Here is a 20,966-nt window from a genome sequence, read left to right on the forward strand (position 1 = left end):
AATCAGAATAAATAAATACAAGATATCATGTATAACATGTGCATGCTGCAGTGTGTTAACTGTACACAAATTACATACGCTGCATGAATATGCCAATATGAGTTCAGATCTGTATGGATCAATTGAGATTCATTTCAGTGGCTGCCAAACTGCTTTTTTTGTAGGGATATTAATAAGAGCCTTTTTCAGTCAAACTGCTGATGTTTATGAACATAATTCTTCCGTCTTTACAGGGTTTAACAGGTCCAATTGGTCCTCAAGGTCCCGGGGGACCCAACGGTGAAAAGGTACTAAAGTTACCAGTTTATAATTACTTAATTTCTGCATTGAATATATAATATGAATCACTGCATCACACATTTAGTCATAATTTAGTCTGATCCTATGCTCATTCATTCCTCAGGGAGAATCTGGACCCGCTGGGCCGTCTGGAGCTGCTGGTACTCGCGGCGTTCCTGTGAGTCTCTCACAAACTATATCAGTATTCAGGGACCTGTGCTCATAATAGTGTCATTTATCTACTTTCCATACGTTCTCCATCTAAAGCAACATATTTTTACAACTTGTGTATGTAATGCATTACGAGCAGTGATCTTCTATTGCTCAGAGGTGACATGAAACTTCATACTTCATACCTCGCTTAATACATCTGACATGGTATGGCATGGTATGGTGCATTTAGTGGGCAAAAGTAATGTGCAGAGGGGATATTTGTTTTTAATGACCCTATAAAATATGAGGAAAATATTTTAGATTTTTAAATATTTTAAATATAAGGAAAGAACAACAAACTAAACTTTGTTAAGATATTTATATGACAAAATAATTTGGCAAAAAAGGAAAACTCCAGATACAAGTTTTATTTTACTATGCAAATAAAGTTAATAGAAAAACAGGAAAAAGCATACATCGACTACAACATAATCAGTTATTCATATTTCATACTCTCTTGTTTATAATATCTTTCTTTGAGAGTCCGATGCAATGAAGAGATAGTCTGCTGGCGAGACAGCAACGTAATAACATAATACAGTTAGAAAAGAACATCATACACAACACACTATAGAGGGATATAATATATAAAATTATATAATATATAAAAATGTATGCTTTATATATCATGTTGTACACTTCTAGGAAAAGAATACAACACAAACAACCTGTATAGACTGTATAGACACTTAGCTGTTTTAGCTGATGGTATGGCACAGTTATTGTACATGCAATATAGGAATGTACAAGTACATATAGTTAAAACTGAGGCTTTTTCTTTTTGACAGGGGGACAGAGGAGAGACCGGTCCTCCTGGTGCTGCTGGTTTTGCTGGCCCACCTGTAAGTACAGCAACTACAATTAATAGCTGCTATTTTTCTGTATCTCTCTTATGTTACCATCAAACTACTGGGGTAGCTGTTTCTCAGTGCACAAATAAACATTTATTTGACCTAGAGTTTACCCAACTAATAGTGAAACTTATTTTTGCAGAAAATAAAATGATTAGAAGTTGATGCTTATAATTGTTTGATCGTATATTTATTTGATAAAGTAAGCACTGAGATATCAGTATAAGAGAAGACAGACGAGTTGTGTTGTCAAATCATAAATGATGTAATTACATCAGCTCATTACCCAGAACAGAGTTTATATGATTTGTTTCTGCTTCTGCTCTTTGTTTGGCTGTTGTCTCTACATCAATCCCAGTATGTTGTGTGAAGCATGCCATATTACATGTTTAAAGGTCCCATGGCATGACATTTTCATTTTATGAGGTTTTTCAACATTAATTTGAGTTCCCCTAGCCTGTATTTGATCCCCAAGTGGCTAGAAATTTTGACAGGTGTAAACCGAGTTCTGGCTGTCTTTCTCTGACTTTGAGAAAATGAGAGCTCAGACAAGCCGATCTGAAATCTCCCCTGTTATGTTGTCATACGAGGAAAAGTTACCTCCCCTTCCTCTGCTTTGCCCGCCCAGAGAAGTTGGAGAAAATGAATTCCATTTATCAGTCACGATGTCAGCACAGGCTTTACAAACTTTTACCATATGGATTTGACAGCATTCTTGTGAACTGCATTCACGCGATCAACAGACTGTCTGTGTACTCAATGCTGATCACTGCAGCCGTTCATGTGATGGGAATAGATCATAAAATAATGCTATAGTCAACACTTTGATGATTCGTTCATCTCGACAGCTGTGAAGGTAAATAAACGTAGTTTAGTGGGTTTAGAGGGGTTCCACATTTTACAAAATTTGTAGAATAAGGAGGAAGAAGGGTTGCGAGATTGGGACTCGTGTTTATTCAGAACTTTCAGATACAAACAAAATAAACTCGCGCTCTCAACAGCTCGTTACAATAAAACTTTCTCAGCAATCTTTATCCAGTTCTCCCTCTGGTCCACATGCACATGCAGCCAGTCTCTCTCTCTCTCTCTCTCTCTCTCTCTCTCTCTCTCTCTCTCTCTCTCTCTCTCTCTCTCTCTCTCTCTCTCTGGCAGTGCGTGCAGATCTCGCTTAACCACTCCCCCTCTGCCACATAATCTAATACTCATTTCAAATGTAAAGATGTCAGCCAATCACAACAGTGGGCGTTTTCACTGAAGTCTCACAGCAGACACGCCCCTTGAAACAGAGCATTCAAGCCAGAGGGCTATTATCAGTATAGAAAAAAATGCTTTTTATTTCTAAATTATGACATTTTTTGATGTAAAAACCATACTAACAATATTAGTACACCTCAGGAAACATTATAAAATAATAAAAAAATCCCTGCCATGGGACCTTTAAAACTGTTACTGCTACAGTATGGCAGTTTTGTCGAATGAATTTAGATTTGTGAAGACGGTACTTGTGCAGTTAAAGTCTTCAGTGATCAAGCTGATTCATGAGCTGGAGCTGTGAAAAGTTTTGACAGTGAAACTGTCTGTAAATCATCACAGTTTTTAAGCATTGTGGACTCTTATTGGGACATATTTAAAGAAATGTAGTGGAGGAACAAGCAAAAATCAGTTATATTAAAATTAAAAATCAAGAATTCAGTAATGAATAGACCCGATTTTAAAGAATGAACAGTTGCATCTGATTAATGACACAAAAGGTGTAGTTGTGCATTCAGTGAGTGTTAGAGCTAACAGCTAATAATTATTAAAGAGGCCATATTATTCCTTTTACAGTCTTGATGTTGTTTTTGGGCTCTACTAGAACAGGTTTTCCTGCTTGAATGTTGATTATTTCCTCATATTAGCTATTAGTAAAGCTCGGTTTAGTTCCTGTCTCTATGAAGCCCCTCCTTCTGAAAAGCACAATGTGCTCTGATTGGTCGGCTGGAGCAGTGTGTTGTGATTGGTCAAGCACTTCCAGCGTGTTTGGGAAATGTCCCACCCCTCACCATAACCACCAGTTTCAACACACTACTAACTAACTGAACCAGGCCCCGCCCCTTTACTCTGCGTATGAATTATTTAAATGAGGAATATTGTGATGTGTTGGTTCCCAGAGGAAAACTCAAGACTACAATGGATTTCAGAAACACTGACACTGATATAGAGAATATGATCAAACAGCAACATTAGACTAAAGACAGATGGATATGGACAAAAGCAGAATATTGCCATTGATTGTTAAATTAATTATTTGGATGTGTTAGGGTGCAGATGGACAGCCTGGCCTTAAAGGAGACCAGGGTGAAGGTGGACAGAAGGGTGATGCTGGTGCACCGGGTCCTCAGGGGCCTTCTGGAGCTCCAGGTCCTCAGGTAACATCAGACAATTTAATTTGCTTTAATGCAAAGCTGTTGTTCGATAGCGTGCCTGTATTTCTTCACATTGTTTATTCCTGCTTTGGTTATAGGGACCAACTGGTGTGTCTGGACCGAAAGGGGCTCGTGGTGCTCAAGGGCCTCCTGTAAGTGCAAACCAAAGGGTATTCTTTGTAAATGTAGATCATGAATCTAATTGTTTATTTTTATGAACTTTGCAGGGTGCCACAGGTTTCCCTGGAGCCGCTGGTAGAGTTGGACCTCCTGGTCCCAATGTAAGTAAATCAATGGACTTGTTCACTATGGCATACAAATGCATTTGATTAATATCAAAAACATTTAATTGGTTTAATCGATGTTCTGACGAAAATGCATCAGCACAAATTATTGATGGTCAAGCCAAAGCCTATCATGTCCCTCAGTATGTTTATTAACAATTTCTTCATGAGAACATATTAATGTCCATTCTCAGGGTAACCCGGGACCCGCTGGTCCTGCTGGTTCTCCTGGTAAAGATGGTCCAAAGGGTGTGCGAGGTGACGGCGGTCCTCCTGGAAGACCCGGTGATGCTGGTTTGCGTGGGTCGGCTGGTCCTCCTGGCGAGAAGGGAGATCCAGGAGAAGATGGTCCTCACGTATGTAGTTTTCCTGTATCTAATTAAAAGTGGCTGTTTTCCTCAACTTTGACCTCAGTAATAACTCGCCCATTCCTGCATGACTGCAAGTTGACATTAAACTTATAGTCAACAAGCTGTTAGCTCCTGTCCCAGACAGCAACATAGTGTTGCCCTGATCCAGCCCACATCTGGTACGTGGAATCCACATGTACCAGTTGTGGCCCAGATCTGGGCCGACACTATATTGTTTTCTGGGACAGGAGCTAAGAGCCCTATTTTAACGAGATGAGAGTCTCATCTCTCTTTCCTTTTAAAAGCCAGTTGCGCTTGCACCATGGCAGATTCGCTATTTACATGGCGGAATATAGACACCCTCAACCTGTGTGTATTGCCACGATTGGTTAAATAAGTAGCCAGTTTCATTCGTCATTACTGCAAATAGGTAATTCTGATACATGCAATGACTCTCCATTATGACATGTAGGCATTTTTATCTTTATGTACACAATGATAATATTTTTTAACTTTTACATTTCAATCCTTTAATTTTTCATATTTAAAAAATTGTTGTGTGCTGCTGCGCGTCCCTGTGTGTGTAATAAGCAGAGTGTACACACACACGTTGTGCACTGCCTATGGGTGCATATTACTAATATTAAAAAACACAAAAAATACTGCGACTTTATACCAGGTTTTTGCTGGTCAATGGTGCAGTCGTTTTCAGTTCCTCAAAATAGCCACTCACCAACAATGCGCCTGAACACACCTGGTTTTCAGACCAGCACGCCCATGGGTGAACAGATGGGTGCGAGTGCATTTAAACAACCGGGTGTATGATAGGGCCCTTAGTTGCTGTCTAGGGTGCTTCAAACACCATACTGAGTGTATATTCTCAGTCCTTAAGAAAAACCGTGTTAGTGGGGCAGGAAGTACTTTTCCCATTTTTAGGTTTGAAAGTTAATTGTATCTTTAATTTCTGTCCTGTTCCAGGGTCCAGATGGGCCTTCAGGTCCTCAGGGTCTGGCTGGCCAGCGTGGGATTGTTGGACTCCCTGGACAGCGCGGTGAAAGAGGTTTCCCCGGCCTGCCTGGACCCTCTGTGAGTCCCAGAGAAACACATTGACATTTAATATCCTAATGATGAAAATACATCAACATTTATAATGGTTCAGTGACAGGGGAATCAGTGTCAGTCGTAAGCTTTTTATCACATTTTCCTTTCAGGTGGACTTTATGTAATCATACATTTGCCAGCTGTTGAGTCTCCAGTGAATATGACAAACTGATAATAGGATACGAATGCTTTTCAATGTTTGATGATCAGCTGCTTATGCCAATGAAACCCATGCCTTTGCTGTGAGTGCATTATAAAAAACACACAGTTGCAAGATATGGAGGCACGTTTTCTTTGTCTCACGCAATAATAACCCCAGAGACAAGCAATCTTCACAATTTCACCAAAAGTCACAACAGCTTGACTAAAAATCAAGACATTTCTTGAATAGCATTCACTGTTAACTCTTTCCCCGCCAGAAGTTGCTAGCCACTTCCAGCATTTTTGATCATTTTCATAAAACTTTAATGCCCCCAGAATAGTTTGTTGTATGAATATCTGAACATGAATTATATAAAAATATAGAACAAATCCTCTGCTTTTAAACAAACAAAATGTATTCTAGCTTCATGCATTCTTTTTGATCAACACTTGAATGTGTGTAAGTTTCATAAAAAGCTGAGAAAACCACGTTTTTGTCAAAGACTTCATCTGGATGGGTTTCAGAATGATGATCAAAACACAGATGGAGTAGATCGAGTCCATCAAAACCTCCAAAGCTTCACATTTCATTCAGGAACATTAGGCATTTTTTATTTATATGCTGTTTAATGTTTGATGATCATATTATTTTACATGTGCATAAATAATGCTTCGATCGCTTGTTTCTGCTTCTTCTTCGCCTGAGTTTTGATCAGGAGATTCTGTACTCTTTCAGACAATGCGTAATAGCGCCCTGTAATTGTGTTACGGAAAATTCCGCAATGACATGGAAAGAGTTAAGATATAACAAAGGACAAATGTTACATGGGCAAATGCAAAGCAAACACATGTAAATTGCAACTAAATCACATTCGATTGATGAATGCCCATCACAGGGTGAACCTGGGAAACAAGGAGCTCCTGGTGGATCTGGAGACCGTGGACCACCTGGACCCGTGGGGCCACCGGGTCTGACTGGAGCTGCTGGAGAGCCTGGGAGAGAGGTACGGTACAACCCTGGTGATGTACTCCAAACACCACCATTAAAACCAAAATATGCAAACGTTTTGTGATCTTACACTATTGAGGCCGCACCTGAAATGATATTTTTCAGATGAAATAAGCTAATAGCTGCCACAGCAGAATTGTTTTATTTATTTATATAGCACTTTATACAATACACATAACTTCAAAGTAGGTTGTATGCCTACTGTCAAAATCCTTACAATAAATCCTTAAGACAATTAAGTCCTTTTTTTAATGAATGCAACTGATCTTATCCTGAATAATTAATCTATGCATTTATAATTTTTAGACCTTGTAATCTATAATCAAACCTGTATGCAAGGCCATGCTGCACTTCATCCAATCACATTCAGATCAGCCTCCATTCTAAAACAGTATACAAAGCACACTTTTCACAATCAACAACCAACTGAAGTAAATCTGGTGTATGTTTTTTTGTTTTGTTCAATAAGCCAGACAATTTTGAAAAATAATGCAGGAATTGCTAAGACAGGTCTGTCTCTCCCCTGCCATGATGTATTAAGTATGTTGAGGCATTTAAATATGTCAAACAAGCCAATCTTTGCTAATGTGCTGTGCCAGAGGGGATTGATTTAACAGAAAAAGCAGTACTTTCTCACACCGGTCAAAGAATGGCAATGAAACTCACAGCTAGTGGACTTGCAGAAGCTGCTGTTTGTAATGCGCTCCTAATTCTTCACATAAAATGTGGAAAAAAATTGCATTTAGAGCCTGTTCATAGTTTTCACACGATTGACAGGCTTGTGTGGCAGTTCTTTGAATGTTTTGCCCTCTAGGTCTCCGTGCTGGTCACGTGACTAAAAACTATTAATGCATGTCAAGGACATGCTGAAAATCATTTGGCATCTTTTGCCAGTCAAGGCTTGTCTATGTATTGTACAGTGTGTCCACATGGATCTCGGAGCACCCTCTCTAACCGCCACGATGAGTCATTGATTTTGTACCATAGCTGCATTTTCCCAGTTTACATTGTACTCGCTCACAAATTTGTTCAGTTTGTTGAAAAAAATGTCTTTACAGAAAGAACACAACAAATTGAGACTTGGCAAATGTATTGATTGTAGTTATAGTTGTCTTTAAAACAAAATAATACATAAACAATACATACTGTATAAGAGCTCACAACGAGTTTAATATTATATATGGTTTTTCAGGGCAATCCTGGATCTGATGGTCCTCCTGGCCGAGATGGTTCTGCAGGAATAAAGGTGGGGAATATAATGTTCATGCATCACAGAGGGTTTTGTTATGCTTGCTGACTCACTGTCGACGTTCTGTTCAGGGTGACAGAGGCGACACTGGTCCAGTTGGCGCTTCTGGTGCTCCGGGTGGTACTGGTGCCCCTGGTCCAGTCGGACCCACTGGTAAACAGGGAGACAGAGGAGAGGCCGTAAGTACAGATTCCTCGAGCTCTTTTATTTGTGTTGAAAAAATGACCAATCTTAGTTTTATTAACGTCATTGAAGGGTACTGTTAAAAGGATTAGTTGGCTGATATCATCGGGTACGTACAAAATTAGACTTGAAATCGTTTTTACTACCAACAACTTTTACATAACAGGATATTACATAACAGGGTGGAATTTTAATGTTCTCACATTGAAATTAATAATATATATATTTTTTTTAAATGTATCACTTGATACCAGTTGACAGGCTAGAATTTTCTAAGTTAAATTCTAGTTTCATTGAAATTCTGTTCCGTATCGATACCCTTGTCATTTTTCTCAACAGGTTGGACTGTGTATGAGTGGCTTTAATTCAGTATAAACACTATAAAACGTCAATCAAAATGAGTGTTCCAAGCTTTCTTAGTTGAATTTCCCTTTAATTGTGATGTTGCATCTGGAAAGTGGTATAGATGGATGGGTTCATGTCTTAAAGCTGGCGTTAATACATACTAAAAGGGTGGAAAGCATAGGGCTTGCAGTGTCCTGTGACCTGCTGGAAAATGCACAAAAAAAAGGATTTGTGATTTTCAAAAAAGGATTTCAAGCCAAAAGATGAAGATACTTGACACACTAATTACATTTAACTGCAGGGACCCCAAGGACCTGCTGGATCTGCGGGGCCTGCTGGAGCTCGAGGAATGCCTGTAAGTACTTTTCTTGTCACACGTTAATAACACTCCCTTGCTTTATTTATTTTGTGCTAGTTCTAAAAATTCAAGTGTCATTGTCAGTGTGTCAATGTATGCGTAAAATTCAATGTAGACTTAATGTCCATTTATCCCAGGGACCACAAGGACCACGTGGAGATAAGGGAGAATCTGGCGATTCAGGGGAGAGAGGACAGAAAGGACACAGAGGTTTCACCGGTCTTCAAGGTCTGCCTGGGCCTCCTGTAAGTTGCTGTTTATTTGTGACATTTGAACTAAAGCATTCCGCATACAAATACTGTGGTAAGATGTGATGCGATAACTCAAAGCCATCTGTACAATCCATACACAGGGGCAGCCTGGTGACCAAGGTGCTTCAGGACCTTCTGGACCCGGTGGAGCAAGAGTATGTACCCAGGAATATACCATGTACCCAGAGTTTAGCTCCAACCTCAAACACACCTGAACCAACTGACCAAGGTCTTGAAAACTACAGGCAAGTGTTGGAGGAGGTTGGAACTAAACTCTGGAGGTCGGCAAGAGCAGAATTAGAAACATTTGGGCTATGCAAACAGGTGACACTGTGCTGAGACTCAAACTTTCTGTCTCTTTCCAGGGACCCCCAGGCCCTGTAGGTCCAGCTGGAAAAGATGGATCAAATGGTTTGCCTGGACCTATTGGACCCCCTGGACCTCGTGGTCGATCTGGAGAGACTGGGCCATCTGTGAGTATCAAAGCGAAGACTAGATTTACACATTGGTTCCCAACCTCCCAAGTACATCCAGCTCTTCACATTTAGTTTGTCTCCCTAGTTAAACACACATGATTCAACTGATCAGTCAGTTACTCCAAGACCTGAAATGGGCATGTTAGATCAGGGAGACTCCCAAAATCTGTGCTGTTGGGTGTATTCCGGGACCAGGGTTGGGAAACGCTAGTCTTAAAGTGCCCCTATTATGATATTTTTCAGGTTCCTAATTTTGTTTTGGCATCTCCTACAAAAGGTATTGCAGCATCAGCTCTTTTCTCAAAGTGTCTGAAACGGTTCGATCAAGGATTCGGTCTCTCTAAACCCCGCCTTTCTGAGAGCCTGCTCTCCTATGATTGGTCAGATAGCCTAGTCTGTTGTGATTGCTCGACGTGTCAGAAACCAAACACTCATTATCATATCTGAATCTCAGCTTTTCCTCAGCAATTAATACACAGTGATACACACAGTAATGATTGCGTGAGTTTTACCGTATCAATCGCATCAAAGTGGATTTGCTTTGGCAGCTGAAAACAGCAACTTTTCCTCATGAACAACACCAACCAAACTCTTCCTGTCTCGGCTACAACTACAGCTTTGAGGGTCAAAGTAGACGTTGTTCCTAGCAGCCAATGAAGACCATAGACTGGCATTATGCAAATCTGTTACAAACCTACTTAGATTCAGCAGGAAGTGAGACTGGAATTACTGACGACTCGTTTCAGTTCAGAATCGCTTCTTTCTTTTGGGAGAAACATTTATCTGCACTTTGATCTTTACAAACAGCTCTATTACACACTACATGAAAGAGAATATCCCAAAAAGCTTAATAATGGCACTTTAAATATTATGATGAAAATTCTGCTGAAAATTAAGGACACATAACAGTAAATCACTGTCAGTAAAATATAATTCTTCTCCAAAGGGTCCCCCTGGAAATCCTGGACCCCCTGGTCTTCCTGGCCCGCCGGGACCTGGCATCGACATGTCTGCTTTTGCTGGTCTGTCTCAGCCTGAAAAGGGTCCTGATTCCTTGAGGTACATGAGGGCAGACCAAGCTGCAGAAGGCAACCATCAGCATGACGCAGAGGTCGACGCTACTCTGAAATCCCTGAACAACCAGGTCGAGAGCATTCGGAGCCCCGACGGTACTAAAAAGAGCCCGACCCGAACCTGCAGAGACCTGAAACTCTGCCACCCAGACTGGAAGAGCGGTGAGTTTGCGTCTCAGAGGCATGTGTGGTTAGCGCCAGACACTTACAGCGGGGTTCATGTGGAAAGCCTTGTAAAGTATAGGGAAAATGTGTGGTATAAGGAAAGTTTTGTGTCTCTTTAGGTGAATACTGGATTGATCCTAACCAGGGCTGCACCGTTGATGCTATCAAGGTGTTCTGCAATATGGAGACTGGTGAGACTTGCGTCTATCCAAAACCTGCCAACATCCCACGTAAGAACTGGTGGACTACCAAGGGTTCTGAACGCAAACACGTTTGGTTTGGAGATGCCATGAATGGTGGATTCCAGGTGAGTTTCTTGAGTCTTGGGTGAACTATTCTTTAGGATTTTGATCATCTCTGGCTAATGAACTTTTTTTTCCACTGCTGCAGTTTGGCTATGGAGACGAGAATCTGGCACCTAATACAGCAAGTATTCAGATGACCTTCCTAAGACTGCTGTCCACAGAGGCCTCGCAGAACCTCACCTACCACTGCAAGAACAGCATTGCCTATATGGATGAGACCACTGGCAACCTGAAGAAGGCTCTTCTGCTGCAGGGATCCAATGATGTGGAAATCCGAGCTGAGGGCAACAGTCGCTTCACATATAGTGTTCTTGAGGATGGTTGCAAGGTGAGGAAATGCTTTTGTCCTCTTTTGAGTAGGCTTGGGAATCAAAACACTGGAAGTAAAAAGGGAGCAAGTAGCAAATGCTGTCCTCACTGGTTTCACTCAACAAACATAAGCCACTTTTCCACCGTTGGGCTGAACAGTTCTTAGAATGGTAAGGAATGGTTCAAATTGTTTCCACTTGAGCCTGGCACGGCACGGTTATTAACCATTCTCGGCCCGGAATTCTCAGTAAAGTTGTCTAAATGTGCTGAATCGTGCTGGTAGAATCTGTGTAGTGACGTCGCCACTCAGGATTGGTCACTTGTCTGTTGCCTGGCTACCAGTTTCTCTGTAGCTGGCTAAGCGCTCTATTTGAGTAAACACAAATTAATAATAGATTTAAAAGAAATATCTGATCATCCTCCATAATGCGGTCATTTACATCTCATATCATCAGTAAACCGTTGTGTTACCAAGGCAACAACTGACACTTTTGTATTACATTCCAAATAGGGGCCGTTATCAGCCCCACGGTGGAAAATGAAACCAGAACCGTATCAGCAATGGTTACGCAATGAGAACCATTCGGCTCGACGGTGGAAAAGCGACTATACAGTGTTATCATTGCAGTGTGATTAAAAAAATTAAGGAAATATTGGTTTGCTTGACACATAAGGCCCTGGCACACCAAGGTTGGGCCGTTGTTGAGTGTCAGTCGGCCCGGTTTTTGCATGCATTCCACACTTTGCCCTATTTGGCCGATTGAGCTTGTTGAATCAGCATCTGTCGGCATTGTCGGTTAGGGAACTTTGATTGGCTGTTCGGCTTGTATAACAAGTCAATGCACGAGAATAAAAGCGAAAGTGATGAAAGCGAACAAAGAAGCCAAGACGGCACAGACAGAGGGCTGTTCTACTTTTACGTCAGCTTACCCGAGCATTCCAGTGCGCAGATATTTTCACAACAACATGAGGCGCCCGGAATGAAGAAAACGATCAGCGTGATCGATATTCAATTCGGTTTGTATATCTGCAGTTCTAGTTTCGGATTTCTGTTTTTGAATCCTGAATATAAACTATTGATACAATGCTGTTATAAGCCCTATTCGGACGGTAATTGTTTCTTGTGGGGGGGTCATAAGGTATCGTCACCATTTACAGGGGCTTGTCAGTGATTTTATTGCAGTCCATATCCAGAATATCAGTGTTTTACTCCCACCACCCACGTAAAAATCCCCGGCCGAATTACCTACTGTTTTTTGACAAACACCAAGGTTGTGTGGACCTCTCTGAGTTTTCAAGAGTATATCACTTCAAAATTCACCGTTTATATCCTTTTTGACCACTGCAGAGCACCGTACGGTTTCGCTTCACTGTAATTTGGATGCATTTTAACGATCAAGGCTGCATCTGAAATCGCGTACTATGTTAGTAGGTACTACATTTGAATTTGAACGAACTTTGCGACCGTTAATAAAGTACGTTCTATATAGTATGTTCTATATAGTATGAATGAAATCCGGATGTACTAAAAAGTGATGTGTGGCGAATTTGTGTTCTGCACATCCAAGTGCACACACACACAGTAGTGGGCAGCCATATTGCGGTGCCCGGGGAGCAGTTGGGGATTCGTTGCCTTACTCAAGGGTCTCACCTCAGTCGTGGTATTGAGGGTGGAGGAGAGCGCTGTTTATTCACTCCCCCCACTGACAATTCCTACCGGACCTGAGACTCGAACCTGCAACCTTCAGGTTACAAGTCCGACTCTCTAACCATTAGGCCATGACTGCCCTCCGACTACATCTGCCACGTTGTCATGATCATGTGACCAACCAGCGTCAGTTGCGTCCCATCACCTCCATTCATAAATTGCCTCCCGTGGCCTCATAGGATAAAGTGTCCATCGTATGCACACTTCAGAATCTCGCCGGAAATAGTAGGTCATCCGGGTACTTTTCGCCTACTGTTTTTCTAATACTATGAATTCTGACATACTACTCTGTTGGCATACTGTTTTTCGCATACTACATAGTAGAGAAGTATTTGATTTCGGACGCAGCTCTAGACTTTTATTACTGCAGCAATTATAAATGTTAAAATAACCAAGCAGCATTATGTTTACTTCATGTAAATACAAGGCTGTATGAACTTATTTCCCCTCATTTCCATGTGGAATAAAATTACATCCTTTATTTTGAGATAAAATACAAGACAGAAAACTATTTTAACTATAATGTGTGTCTATATAACTTCCTATTTTTAAACAGATTTAAATAATTAAATAATAATTAGGATATTATTTTTCTATTATTAAATTAAATATGCATTTATTCTTATTATACCAAGCATATGACATTTTATTTACAGCATACAATCATGTTATTGAACTCGCTCCTCCACCTTGAATAAATCACCATCCGAATGTATACGTTTTATCACTGAGGTGGCATGCAAATTTATTTTTACGGACTTCCACATGAGAAACATAACCGTACGAATAGGACTATAGACAGTTATTTCCTTAAGACGCAGGCGAAGAACTCACATGTTAGTTGACATCCTTTCCATTAGTAATGCTAGGCAGAGAATAGACATTTGTGGCTGTTTGAACACATGAGCGTCTACACTACAAAAGCAATCCATTCAAAAGTGGACAAGCTTTTAGACCCTGTTTACACCTGTATTTAGTGTTTTATACTTGTGATCCGATCGACCAAAACACATCTTAATACCAGGTCTAAACAGGGCGATTGTGTAGGAACAAACAGAGATCTGATGTATTAAATGGTAACTAACCCATCCAAAATGTGAGAACTTTTATCTTACGTATCCTTAGAGGCCATTTTACTTTTAAAAATGTGAGACCGAGCAGTGGAATGAAAACAGGCCCTTTACATTGACCAACGCATCCCTGAAGTGTCTGCAAAGACCGTGTCAATTAGACTCACCCTAAAATTGCCTCATCGACACGGCATCCTCAATAAACCCGTCTCCGGCGTGATGACTCTGATCTTTCGAATATTCCTATTTAATAATTGGTTAATCGACACATCATCCTCAATAAACCCGTCTCTGGCGTGATGACTCCGATCTTTTGAATATTCCTATTTAATAATTGGTTAATCGACATGTTATCCTCAATAAACCCGTCTCCGGCGTGATGACTCCGATCTTTTGAATATTCCTATTTAATAATTGGTTAATCGACATGTCATCCTCAATAAACCCGTCTCCGGCGTGATGACTCCGATCTTTTGAATATTCCTATTTAATAATTGGTTAATCGACATGTCATCCTCAATAAACCCGTCTCCGGCGTGATGACTCTGATCTTTCGAATATTCCTATTTAATAATTGGTTAATCGACATGTCATCCTCAATAAACCCGTCTCCGGCGTGATGACTCTGATCTTTCGAATATTCCTATTTAATAATTGGTTAATCGACACATCATCCTCAATAAACCCGTCTCTGGCGTGATGACTCCGATCTTTTGAATATTCCTATTTAATAATTGGTTAATCGACATGTTATCCTCAATAAACCAGTCTCCGGCGTGATGACTCCGATCTTTTGAATATTCCTATTTAATAATTGGTTAATCGACATGTCTTCCTCAATAAACCCGTCTCCGGCGTGATGACTCCGATCTTTTGAATATTCCTATTTAATAATTGGTTAATCGACATGTCATCCTCAATAAACCCGTCTCTGGCGTGATGACTCCGATCTTTTGAATATTCCTATTTAATAATTGGTTAATCGACATGTTATCCTCAATAAACCCGTCTCCGGCGTGATGACTGATCTTTTGAATATTCCTATTTAATAATTGGTTAATCGACATGTCATCCTCAATAAACCAGTCTCCGGCGTGATGACTCCGATCTTTCGAATATTCCTATTTAATAATTGGTTAATCGACACATCATCCTCAATAAACCAGTCTCCGGCGTGATGACTCCGATCTTTTGAATATTCCTATTTAATAATTGGTTAATCGACATGTCTTCCTCAATAAACCCGTCTCCGGCGTGATGACTCCGATCTTTTGAATATTCCTATTTAATAATTGGTTAATCGACATGTCTTCCTCAATAAACCCGTCTCCGGCGTGATGACTCCGTTCTTTTGAATATTCCTATTTAATAATTGGTTAATCGACATGTCATCCTCAATAAACCCGTCTCCGGCGTGATGACTGATCTTTTGAATATTCCTATTTAATAATTGGTTAATCGACATGTCATCCTCAATAAACCCGTCTCCGGCGTGATGACTGATCTTTTGAATATTCCTATTTAATAATTGGTTAATCGACATGTCTTCCTCAATAAACCCGTCTCCGGCATGATGACTCCGTTCTTTTGAATATTCCTATTTAATAATTGGTTAATCGACATGTCATCCTCAATAAACCCGTCTCCGGCGTGATGACTCCGATCTTTTGAATATTCCTATTTAATAATTGGTTAATCGACATGTCATCCTCAATAAACCCGTCTCCGGCGTGATGACTGATCTTTTGAATATTCCTATTTAATAATTGGTTAATCGACATGTTATCCTCAATAAACCAGTCTCCGGCGTGATGACTCCGATCTTTCGAATATTCCTATTTAATAATTGGTTAATCGACACATCATCCTCAATAAACCCGTCTCCGGCGTGATGACTCTGATCTTTCGAATATTCCTATTTAATAATTGGTTAATCGACACATCATCCTCAATAAACCCGTCTCTGGCGTGATGACTCCGATCTTTTGAATATTCCTATTTAATAATTGGTTAATCGACATGTTATCCTCAATAAACCAGTCTCCGGCGTGATGACTCCGATCTTTTGAATATTCCTATTTAATAATTGGTTAATCGACATGTCTTCCTCAATAAACCCGTCTCTGGCGTGATGACTCCGATCTTTTGAATATTCCTATTTAATAATTGGTTAATCGACATGTCTTCCTCAATAAACCCGTCTCCGGCGTGATGACTCCGATCTTTTGAATATTCCTATTTAATAATTGGTTAATCGACATGTCATCCTCAATAAACCCGTCTCCGGCGTGATGACTCTGATCTTTCGAATATTCCTATTTAATAATTGGTTAATCGACACATCATCCTCAATAAACCCGTCTCTGGCGTGATGACTCCGATCTTTTGAATATTCCTATTTAATAATTGGTTAATCGACATGTTATCCTCAATAAACCCGTCTCCGGCGTGATGACTCCGATCTTTTGAATATTCCTATTTAATAATTGGTTAATCGACATGTCTTCCTCAATAAACCAGTCTCCGGCGTCATGAGTCCGATCTTTCGAATATTCCTATTTAATAATTGGTTAATCGACATGTCATCCTCAATAAACCCGTCTCCGGCGTGATGACTCCGATCTTTCGAATATTCCTATTTAATAATTGGTTAATCGACACATCATCCTCAATAAACCCGTCTCTGGCGTGATGACTCCGATCTTTTGAATATTCCTATTTAATAATTGGTTAATCGACATGTTATCCTCAATAAACCCGTCTCCGGCGTGATGACTCCGATCTTTTGAATATTCCTATTTAATAATTGGTTAATCGACATGTTATCCTCAATAAACCAGTCTCCGGCGTCATGAGTCCGATCTTTCGAATATTCCTATTTAATAATTGGTTAATCGACATGTCATCCTCAATAAACCCGTCTCCGGCGTGATGACTCCGATCTTTCGAATATTCCTATTTAATAATTGGTTAATCGACATGTCATCCTCAATAAACCCGTCTCCGGCGTGATGACTCCGATCTTTCGAATATTCCTATTTTATAATTGTTTAATCGACTTGTCATCCTCAATAAACCCGTCTCTGGCATGATCACTCCGATCTTTCGAATATTTCGATCTAATATGACCTCTGACCTGTAAGGTTGCCTGAATAATAATCATACACTGTTTGTTAATTGGCCAGAGGCGAACTGGCACCCCGACTGAGCCTGGTTTCTCCCAAGGTTTATATTTCTCCATTATGCCACCCGATGGGAGTTTTGGTTCCTTGCCACTGTCGTCTTTGGCTTGGCTTGCTCAGTTGGGGACACTACATTTTCAACTAAATATTCAAATAAATGTAATTACTAAACTAATTTAAATACATCAACTAAATCTGATCTGCCCACATTGTCACTATATGATAATTGAAATGAGCTGATGACATCAACATTTTCTCCAGAGCGGCTGTACAGCCGAATCAAATTCTGTTACAATATTTTCCTGTATAACACTGTGAAGCTGCTTTGAAACAATCTGCATTGTAAAAAGCGCTATATAAATAAAGTTGACTTGACATTTGAGGTCTTTTGTCCCTACAGAAACACACAGGACAGTGGAGCAAGACGGTAATCGAGTACAAATCACAGAAGACTTCACGTCTACCCATTGTGGACATTGCACCTATGGATATTGGAGGAGCAAATCAGGAGTTTGGAGTGGATGTGGGGGCCGTCTGTTTCTTGTAAAGATGAACCCTGGATACAGAACGAATGAGAGACAACACACACTCGAGAGTGAAGAACAAAGAAAGAGGAACTAGACATTTTTGAGTGGGACATCTTTTTATGACTAGAAGAAAAAGTGCTTCCGAAAGTATTTTTTTAGGATGTGCACTGATAGGCACTAGCAGTACTCATCTGTGACTGACCGGCAGACAGTCTCCCATCTCCCACAGCCCTCTGGGAAAATCTCACAATTGAACCCAACGGTACATAAGGGAGAATGCCAGCGAAAAAGACAGAAGTAGAAGTGTGTCTTGGTTTTATTTATTTATTGTTAAGGTGCTATCCCCCCCTCCCCCTCCTGTGCATTTGGATCAAGAGTTGTACATCAGTGTAGTGTTTTAGCATTTTCATCTACAATTATTCGACTCACATGCCTTTTTTACAACACCCTGAACTTTGACCATCACGTGAAGCAAGTGTTCGTCTTTCTTGTCGCCACAGTGTATGTAAATTGCTGTGCATTAAACATAATCAATGGTGCTAATCTTGTAAAACACCCTGCATTTTTTTCCCAACGACCTTATGTGCACGCGCGTTGAAGTTAGTATTTCTTTCTACAGTCTTCACACCCCTATTATGTCACACTAATCAATGTACTGTTAAAAGAGACCTTTCACACAAGTGGTCTGTAGCGCAGTTTTGAAATTTTTTTTTGAGCTACCTCATGCTGTACAAAACAATCGCAGAAAAAACGAAGCCTTACTAATTTGTTAAGTCAGCATAAAGCTTGAATCCAAAAGATCCATCCTACTCTTTATAAAATCACTTTATCGATCGGCATCTCCTGTCCTTTGAAAACCTATATATGTGATAGTGGAAAAGCTAAGAGCTGTCTTATTATTGTTTTTATTTTCTTGTGTTATGGTTTTAATGAATGCAAATGTGTACAACTTTTTTTTCTTCCTTTGGTTTTAGATGCACTCTTAGATATAGGGTAAGAGCTACTCAAGCGCATCAACCCATCTTGCTTAAAGTATGTGCGTTGTGTTGCTTTAAGTTGTTGTTGATTATGCTAAAATAAAAGGATAGTACATCTTTGTTCGGTTATATAGTATGGGTTACATAGGGGTTGATCTATTTTGCCTGTTTTTTTTTTGTTTGGAAAATAAAGAAAAAATTTAGCATCACAGCGCAAGTTAAATAGTTCATTTTGACGGTCGTTAATATTTCAGATAATGCGTACGAACAATACAGTGTGCAGTAGTACACATGGTATGATCTGTCAGTCTGGTTAGTGTATTTATGTAAAGTAAATTTCAACTTGTACATTTGTGCTGTTTTTCTATGACTTTTACCGTAGCAATAACAGATAAAATCATTTCTATGAAATAAATAGAGTAATGATGGTATATCTTCTATGGTTTTTCTTATGGCATGCCTTTGGTGATGAAGTGAGCATATTAAAAGGGAAGAGCCAGCCATTTTTGCAAAAATTCCATTGTCCCAAAAATATTTTCTTGTATGAATATCTGAACATGCAATATTATCAAAAGAAAGAACAGAGTCTCTGCTTTAAAAAAACAAACAAATTGTTTACATATTCTAGCGTCATGCATTTTTTTAAATCAACACTTGAATATGGGTTTCATTAAACAAAAGCTACATTTTGAACAAAAAAGCAGAGAAAATCGTGTTATTTCAAAGTCTACAAGGTGCATTAGCAAAGTTTTTATCGCTTCTTTTTTTGCTCATGTTTTGATCCGAAGATTCTGAACTCTTTCAGAAGGGAACTGGACACATGAAGACACATTTGCAGACTTGTGATACAGATAAGAGAAATCCTGACACCTTGTGGATTTTTTTTTGAAGAGCAGCTGAAAATGACATTACAGTAAGAAGCATGTGTGGCACTTCATATCAATCCAACAAAGGTGATCAACAGTACAGGTACCGTCACTGCAGGTTTGAGCAACAACCCATCCGTAAATCATTTAGTAGACCACTCTTACTTGACAGAAACGACAAATAAAGATGAAAACATCTCGACTGCTGTAGTCATGGAGACTTGCCTCCATTGTACCTGGGACAACATCGGGTTAGATCACCCAAAAATGAAAATTCTGTCATTAATTCCTCACCCTCACATCGTTCCAAACCCATAAGACCTTCTTTCATCTTCGGATTTTTGATAAAATCCGAGAGCTCTCTGACCCCTTCATAGACAGCTATATAATTAACACATTCAAGGTCCAGAAAGGAAGAAAAGACATCTTTAAAATAGTCCATGTAACTTCAATGGTTCAACCTTAATGTTATGAAGCGAGGAGAATACTTTTTGTGCGCAAAAACAAACAAAAATAACGACTTATTCAACTTTTTTGTTCTAGTCTGTGTCAGTCTCCTACGCAATATACATTGTAAACAGTGCAGCACTTTCGAGTTCTACGACAGCCAGTGCAGTTCATGTGAGCACCACAACGCATTCGTGGAGTTGCACTGTATAGGCCTATACAAAGTAAACAGCATAAGAGACTGACACAGACCAGAACAAAATTATTGAATAAAGTCATTATTTTTGCTTTTTTTTAGCGCACAAAAAGTATTCTCGTCGCTTCATAACATTAAGGTTGAACCCCTGAAGTCACATGGACTATTTTAGTGATGTCTTTACTACCTTTCTGGGCCTTGAACGTGTTAATTAAATAGCTGTCTATGGAGGGGTCAGAGAGCTCTCGGATTTCATCAAAAATATCTTCATTTGTGTTCTGAAGATGAATGAATTCTTACGGGTTTGGAACGACATGAGGGTGAGGAATTAATAACAGAATTTTCATTTTTGGGTGAACTATCCCTTTATGGAAACCAAAACATTCCATCTAAACACCAAATGGATGTAGGGGAGAGTGTGGTAATGTGAGACATCGGGTAATGTGAGCCACCCCCTGTATCTAGGCAACAGAACACATTTGTGGTCATGTGACCATTATGTTTTCAAGCCCCTCCAATTTCCCCTTGGCTATGAAGGAGAGGACCTCATGGTGCTGTGGTAAGCATGTTTTTTTTTTGTATGTAAAAGTAAATTTTCTTGCTGTCAACTTAATCAACTGTTGTGCCAAAGCAAATTGATTCAGGT

General features: G+C 39.8%; 2 protein-coding genes across 2 annotated transcripts in view; one reads left to right on the forward strand and one right to left on the reverse strand.

Moving 5' to 3' along the window:
- Positions 1-19,502, forward strand: part of col2a1b (collagen, type II, alpha 1b) — a gene marked incomplete at its 5' end in the record, with an annotated part of 59,310 nt that extends 39,808 nt beyond the window's left edge. Inside the window, 19 exons of the mRNA XM_079844456.1 lie at positions 234-287; positions 404-457; positions 1,281-1,334; positions 3,644-3,751; positions 3,847-3,900; positions 3,976-4,029; positions 4,227-4,388; positions 5,361-5,468; positions 6,521-6,628; positions 7,826-7,879; positions 7,954-8,061; positions 8,712-8,765; positions 8,906-9,013; positions 9,121-9,174; positions 9,385-9,492; positions 10,442-10,730; positions 10,853-11,040; positions 11,124-11,366; positions 17,708-19,502. Of these exons, the coding sequence (XP_079700582.1) occupies positions 234-287; positions 404-457; positions 1,281-1,334; positions 3,644-3,751; positions 3,847-3,900; positions 3,976-4,029; positions 4,227-4,388; positions 5,361-5,468; positions 6,521-6,628; positions 7,826-7,879; positions 7,954-8,061; positions 8,712-8,765; positions 8,906-9,013; positions 9,121-9,174; positions 9,385-9,492; positions 10,442-10,730; positions 10,853-11,040; positions 11,124-11,366; positions 17,708-17,854 (2,109 nt within the window). The 3' untranslated portion in view covers positions 17,855-19,502. The remainder of the gene's footprint in view (positions 1-233; positions 288-403; positions 458-1,280; positions 1,335-3,643; positions 3,752-3,846; positions 3,901-3,975; positions 4,030-4,226; positions 4,389-5,360; positions 5,469-6,520; positions 6,629-7,825; positions 7,880-7,953; positions 8,062-8,711; positions 8,766-8,905; positions 9,014-9,120; positions 9,175-9,384; positions 9,493-10,441; positions 10,731-10,852; positions 11,041-11,123; positions 11,367-17,707) is intronic.
- suox (sulfite oxidase) overlaps positions 1-20,966 on the reverse strand; it is an 892,829-nt gene that overhangs the window by 540,553 nt on the left and 331,310 nt on the right. The gene's annotated exons all lie outside the window — the stretch shown is intronic.

This window comes from Gobio gobio (genome assembly GCF_949357685.1).
Source record: "Gobio gobio genome assembly, chromosome: 19".
In the NCBI taxonomy this organism is placed as follows: Eukaryota; Metazoa; Chordata; class Actinopteri; order Cypriniformes; family Gobionidae; genus Gobio; species Gobio gobio.